This window comes from Chelon labrosus (genome assembly GCF_963514085.1).
Source record: "Chelon labrosus genome assembly, chromosome: 16".
Lineage (NCBI taxonomy): Eukaryota > Metazoa > Chordata > Actinopteri > Mugiliformes > Mugilidae > Chelon > Chelon labrosus.
The window spans coordinates 10,381,074-10,388,189 of NC_140349.1; the positions used below are offsets into that span (position 1 = coordinate 10,381,074).

At 40.8% G+C, this 7,116-nt stretch overlaps 2 protein-coding genes across 2 annotated transcripts; one reads left to right on the forward strand and one right to left on the reverse strand.

The window, feature by feature from the left end:
- The first annotated feature begins 97 nt into the window (after positions 1-97).
- On the forward strand, positions 98-3,311 carry LOC311501150 (trypsin-3-like). The gene is made up of 5 exons (XM_084562832.1): positions 98-721; positions 835-988; positions 2,327-2,580; positions 2,866-3,002; positions 3,106-3,311. The coding sequence occupies exons 1-5, from the start codon at positions 682-684 to the stop codon at positions 3,253-3,255; spliced, it is 735 nt and encodes a 244-aa protein (XP_084418958.1). The 5' UTR covers positions 98-681; the 3' UTR covers positions 3,256-3,311.
- Positions 3,312-3,628: 317 nt separating this feature from the next.
- Positions 3,629-6,854, reverse strand: LOC311501151 (small ribosomal subunit protein eS19). The gene is made up of 5 exons (XM_084562833.1): positions 6,702-6,854; positions 5,423-5,523; positions 4,502-4,685; positions 4,346-4,400; positions 3,629-3,814 (listed from the first exon to the last, which is right to left on the reverse strand). The coding sequence occupies exons 1-5, from the start codon at positions 6,770-6,772 to the stop codon at positions 3,767-3,769; spliced, it is 459 nt and encodes a 152-aa protein (XP_084418959.1). The 5' UTR covers positions 6,773-6,854; the 3' UTR covers positions 3,629-3,766.
- Positions 6,855-7,116: the final 262 nt, after the last annotated feature.

Sequence of the window (7,116 nt, forward strand, 5' to 3'; positions counted from 1 at the left end):
ACTGAAAAAAAATATTATTAGACCAGTCGTTTCAGTTCTACAATATTTTGTGTAATTAATAACAAACCATGGGAAAATAAAAAAAAATATAGCCCTTTATTTATTAGGAAAGCAATCTAGGTTAGCAAAACTTGATTAAAAAAATATGATGCACTATATTTTAGATCAACTCCAAGAAAAAAATATAGTCTGAATCTTTGCGACACCTTGACACCCCTGAGGGGTCTGGTCAAACATGTTGGAAGCAGTTTTGTTGCACGTTATCTCATCGCAGATTTAGAGCAGCCTTATCGGGGTTTTCTGTGGATTAGTGGGAACTGTTCTGAAAATACCTGCCGCCCGAGTTGAGGCCAGTGACGCCATGTAGTTCTGATCAAATATTAATTTGTGCTGTCTGAAGTCATAAACAGCTCTACGTTTCTCATTTGCACCATATACGCTTCAGTGGTGGCAAAATACAAAATTGCAGATTATATAAGTTTCCAATCAAAAACACTGTTCAGTCAAGATGGCGGTACACCTCAGTTACACCATCATTCAAGGTCGTCCAGTTGCCTTCAGACATATGGCTCTTTCCCATACGTTTTTTGCCGACTTTTACCTTCCTGGCCTTGAAAAGATGTAAAGGACGGCAGTATATAAAGAGTTTCAGCGTGGCCTTTCTCCTCCACACACTTCACCATGAAGGCCCTGATTTTTCTGACTTTGCTTGGAGCAGCATGTAAGAGGCATTTTCCTAATTACTAATTAGAATTTTTCAGAAAGGATTTGTCTTCTACAGCTTTGTGTCTGGGTGTTTTCCCTCATGTCTCCACATGTCATGTGCTCTTTCAGTTGTTGCAGCTGAGGATGACAAGATTGTCGGAGGGTATGAGTGTCCCAGACACTCTGTTCCCTATCAGGTGTCTCTGAACTCTGGATATCACTTCTGTGGTGGATCCCTCATCTCCAGCCTGTGGGTGGTGTCCGCTGCTCACTGCTACAAGTCGTAAGTACAATAAACCATGTTTAGAAAGGTTACTAAAACCAGCTAAGGAGCCATGAAAGCTGTGCCAGAGGATGTTACTTGAAGCAAGCATCAGTGTTGCTAGTCCTTTGGTATCGGGGCTTTACTTTGTCGCCACTATACTGGAAGAAACACAACTATTAAATACAACTGATTACACTTTAGAAGAAGATGAGAGATCATAAACAAGAGTCACCAGTTATTAGTTACTTTGACCCAAATGGCAAGAAGAAAAAAATAGAAAACATTCAGACTCTTTGATAAATTCCATATGGTAACACAGGTAGATCAAATCTGATGAAATAAAGTTGCACAGTTAATAATTGTGTTATTTCTGTGTAAGATATTAGCCCAAACCTCTAGATCTTTTTTAATTGCGGACATTTTGACGCACAATCACAAGTGATTTGGGAGACCTTGATTTGGAAGTCCTGGTTTGCTGGCTTGTTGGAATGTCTACAGAGACTCTTTAATGAAAGAGTCATTTATACCTGTCTCCTCCTTTTCCTCTTGTGAAAAGTCAAATCATCCCTATGAAAGGCTGTGTAAGGTCTGTGACTATAGTGACTAGTAGACAACGAACAGCATGATAGCTTAATCAAGAGTACACCATGAAATGCATGTAGGATTTAGTGACATCTAGTGGTGAGTTTGCAGACTACAACCGAGTGAACGCCCCCTCATGTTAGGGTTAGGGCTAGAAGTGACATATGACATTTTAAAGACCCCATATTAAACCACTTCTAACTAAATTAATGTAAGGCTCACATGTCCCCGGAATGTGCCTTTTGAGTTTTAGCTCAAAATAGCACACATGTTGTACTTTCTACCATGCTTTTGTGGACCTTGGATTTAGTCCTGTTCCAAACAGGCTGTTTCAGTCTCTGTACCTTTAAATGCAAATGAGCTGACATGGCCACGCCCCTCTCTGGAAGTGGGCTGTCCCTTTTCTGCTGGCATTCATTACACTGGAAAACAAGGAAGGTGAACTAATATGGCTGGTAACACGAGATGTATTCATTTGAGCCAGCTGCAAATGTGATTATGAAGTAATTAGGCACAGAGGACTAGGAAAGAAATGAGGAGATGATCTTTTCTCATATTTTGTGGATCTCAGATACATAGTTTTAATTTATGTTTTGGGTTTGCATAATATGCCACATTTAAATAACAAGTATCTTAACAATTATAAGAAATAAAATGCACTTTTGCTAGCTGACGTGGTCAGAAGCTTACTGCGGCTAATGTTAGCACACCTCATACCATCATAGTGCACAGAAACCGACATGTAACCTGCCATAACTTTTCCAACACGACCAGTCGCATCCAGGTCCGTCTTGGAGAGCACAACATCGCTGTGAACGAGGGCACCGAGCAGTGGATCGACGCGGCCAAGATGATCAAGAACCCATACTACAACAGCTACAACCTGGACAACGATATCATGCTGATCAAACTGAGCCGCCCCGCCACCCTCAACAGCTACGTCCAGACCGTGTCCCTGCCCTCTCGCTGCCCCGTGGCCGACGAGAACTGCCTGGTGTCCGGATGGGGCAACATGGCCACCAACGGCAGTAAGTGGAGTCAGAAGGGAGTCGTTTAGTGTGGGCTTAGATCGTGATGTAGAGTGACGCATACAGTGCTGACTTATTCAAAGGAATGATAGATGCAGCTACCCTGAAGAGGCTAACGTTGTCACTGTGTGGATGTGAATGATCACATAAGACAGGACTAATTACTTGGAGGCATGTTCGGCTTTTGATGGGTAACTTGTTTATGTGAAGCCCAGGAAGGGTAGCTGCTGCCTTTGCAGTGGTTAATGTGCATCCAAATAAATAAATAAACTTCCTCCTCCCTAGACAACTTTCCTGACAGGCTCCAGTGCCTAAGGCAGCCCATCATCGATGACAGAATCTGCAGGAACGCCTACCCCCACCTCCTCACCGACAACATGATTTGCTCTGGATTCATGCACGGGGGTGCCAGCAGCTGCCAAGTGAGTTGAACTAAATCACACGGCGAACTCACAGAGAGTCAGGTGGTGGTGCACGGTGGCGAATATCCAGCCACTGACATTATTCTTCCTCCCGTGTCTGCAGGGAGACTCCGGCGGTCCTCTGGTGTGTAATGGTCAGCTGCAGGGAGTCGTGTCCTGGGGTTATGACTGCGCAATGAAGGGACACCCGAGTGTTTACGCCCGCGTCTGCCGCTACAACAGCTGGATCAGCTCCGTCATGGCCAACAACTAAACGCCCACAATCCTCTTCACATTCAAGCAGACATTTACAAAGAACATCAGTCAGTGCTCATTCTCAGTTTATTATGAACACAGTGTGTATTATTATATAATACACCTACATGTCACTGATAAAATGCTATTATTCTGCAAAAAATGGAATTCAATAAAAATATCTATTAGTATCGATTGCATTGCTTTTGTTTTTCTACAGTTGTTCACAGCTTCACATCGGTTGGCAACAATATTAACATGCTCTCACTTGATAATTATGTCCATTCTGTGTTTTGCTGTCACAAGGCCACTGCTCTCTTGACATTCAAACAAAGCACAAACATAAAACTGCAGCAAACATTCAGGTATACTATTTAATTTAGACTTACTTCACTATGGACACATGCATCTCTACAACGTGCCTTTTGTGCTCCGTTACTGCGGGCACTGGGTCGATACGGGAGGCAAGCAAACTTGAGTAAACAAGCAGTAAGGCATTGCTGCGTTTCTGGATTCTTTGCATGCTTTCCTCAGATGGCGCTTTGCAAACTCCGCTGTTTCTTATTCGCTGAGGCGACCTGAACATACAAAGGAAAAGACAGACAGAGGGCAGAGGGGACGTTCACACAGAAGTTAGTCGCCAGCTATTAAACGTATATAGAGAGGTCAATAAATGTATAACATAACTTCATAAATGCAAATATCACAGTAGATTTTAAAGGTGTTGTGGCGTTGACTGACACAGAGTTCAAGAGAGAGCCACTCCTGTTGTATCTGTGGAGTGGACATCGCCAACATGAAGTGTCTTAGTCAAGTGCAGTCTTCTGAAAGCACTCTTCGTAAGTCACTTTGGTCTAAAGTGTTTAAAAATGAATGTAATGAGATGAAGTATTCTTCAAGGCTTTTTATGTAAGGAGTGTCTTACAATGTCAAACTTCTATGACAAGAGAGTAATCTGGTCCCAGTCTATAATGCTCATTGTCACGATATGAGAGAAAATCTAATAAATCTACATCTGATCTCTGATGATCTCAATTAGTATCATAGAAGAACAAAAAGTTCATAATTTCACATTGCTGTTTACGTACTGCAGCAACTCAACCACCCACCTGACCGGCAATCCTATCCAGGTCTCTCTGCCCCTGAGGGGTAAGTCTCCGACCGCTATAAACACAAAAGTTAAACAAAAAAAAACAAAACACACACACATCACTTATTCAAATCACCGCTTCAGAATCACCTACTCACTTGTCTATCTCTCTTACCCATTGGGGTCCTTCTCCACCATCTTGAGGCCCTCAAGAGCTTGGAGGACCTTCCTCGCCACGTTCCTGGAGCCCACGCTGAAGTGGGCGGGGCACACACCGTTCCTCTGGCGGCCCCCGTAGATCTTGATCATGGCGCCCACGCCCACCCCTCCTCGCAGGTACAAGTGACGGGCCGTGGACGCTGGGGAGACAGTTTCACAGCACATATGTACAGTGTGTTTTGTCATCCGAAAAGCACAAAAAAGACATGAAGTCAAACATTCCAACTTATGGTATCGTGGGTCTCAATAGATAACACCCACATCAGCTGGTGTGTGCATTTATTGTATATGCTGTGGCAGTTTTGGAAAATCTACTTGTGAAATGTCCATATGAGATTAAACATCTGTTTGTCTAAAATAACAAATCAGACACACATCTGAAAAATGTCAAGAAAACCCCAGGATTGATAGAAACGAGAGATTTAATATGCATACAATTTAGTGTACAAATATATTGAAGGAATAAATATCTTAAGATGGGATTTCCTTTGGAACCAAATATATATATATATATTATAAAATAGGGGTTTACAGCATCTTTAAAATATATAAAATACTATATATAATGTCCAAAAAACAAGATAAATAAACACTTCCAACAGCCAATGTTTACTTTCCATTTGTTTAACTATAATAAATTCTTTGATCGCCTAATTGTTCCGTGTACATTTTGGCTGAACAATAATTAAAACAGTTTGAGGCGGAGAACGGCCGCACATTCACACACTGGAGATGACGGAGGCTGAAATGTTTTATTTTCTAAATGACATTAAATGATTAAGCAAATTTTTCAAATGAGTCAATTACTGAACGGATTTATTAACTCAGCCGCACGTGGGAGAACTGATGCAGCAGAGACGAGGCTTTTGAAACCAACCTGCTCTGGTGTAAAACCAGTTGTCATCGCAGGGAGCCAGCTCCTTGTGCCTGGCAAGCTTCACAGTGTCAACCCACTCGGGGACTTTCAGTTTGCCAGACCTGAAAAATCAATTATCAGTTGACGTGATGAATCAGCTGACTGGACCGCTTCCTAAAACAACATATGGCATATAAAAATAGCATCTATTCAGCACATACATACAGTATAATAATAATAATAGTAGACATATCAGTCTAAATTCCAATGGTATGTGAACACAGTCAAGTTGCATTATAGAAAAAAGCAGATTTAATGGTCTTCAGAAAGAGAGTAAGCTTTGTTTGTCATATTTCTTAGACAAGATAAGATATATCTGTACTTCATTTCTGAAGGCAATAACAGAGTGTATGTTTAAAGTTAGCCAACCTGAGTGCACCACCAAGTTAGTATTAATAATTGGTAGCATAAATCACTAAAAAGGTCAATACAACTAGACTTGACTTCATCAATACTCCTCCGTGGCTTATACCGTCATTCATAACATTTACTGTGGCCTATGGCGTTTAATACTTCACTACACTTTGCAGACACAAAACACTCTCACACTCTTAAAGTACTCTCATCACTTTGTGACTGATTTGGCTCAATACACGTTATACTAGGGGTTGACATATATTCACATGGGAGTCATCTGTAAACACAAACGGTTGTCAATATAACCCTTAAAGTGCGTTAAAATATAGTCCACCAAACGTGTTTATAGTCCAAATGTAGATATATCTGGAGAAAATGGAAATGAAGTCATGAGAAATAAGTGTAAACCTTCATTTAGTCTCATGTTAACACACAGGAAGAAAAAAAAAAAGACTCCATGGTCAGATTTAACGATAATATTTCTGATAACTGTTATATTTGACCTCCATTTATTTTGGCACTATAAGCAAATGAGGTCAACGTGCTAATAAATTAAATAAATGGGGAATTATGAAATAAATCTCACAAATATCTACAATTTATTTTTAAATATCAAATTGGCAACGTGTTTTTTCTCACTGGAAATAAACAAACAAAAAAGATTTTCTAAAAAGTTATAATTTTAGATAAATAAAACAGGAAGTAAACAAAAGTCAATGCCAATATAAATGAGGAAAATAAAAATAAATAAAAATCCAATATTTATTTAATTATTAAATTTAGGTCAACCGTTACTTCTGGTCCCTCGTGACACCGTCAGCCGGTTTGATTGACAGGTGGATATCAGGTGCTCGTGTGTATCCTGGTTTTGTGTTTGACTTACTTTTTGAGGAAAGCTGACAGAGCCTTGACAAACTCCTGCTGGTTGACATCTTTCACAGTGACACTGGGCATCTGAAAGGCACATTTGAGACAAGGGTGAGCTTAAAAATTGAATCTTAAATGTCGTATTTAATTAAGGGCAGAAACGCACCGCCCACCGCAGCCGTTGGAACGGTTGGAACATGTTTGCTAACGTTAGCTAAGGCACTAGCTAGCTTAGCTAAAGTACCTGCAACTGACAAGAGGCAAGTCACAGCGTCTCTGGCAGTCGTGAACACAAAGAGCTCATATAATTTTAATTAATAAATGTCTTACTTTTCATATGTCCTTTAAAGTCGACAGCCAGGGAGTCAAGTGTGGTCCCAGTGTAGTCGAAGCAGTGCGGTGAAGCAGTAGGAGGAAAGGATGCTTGATGA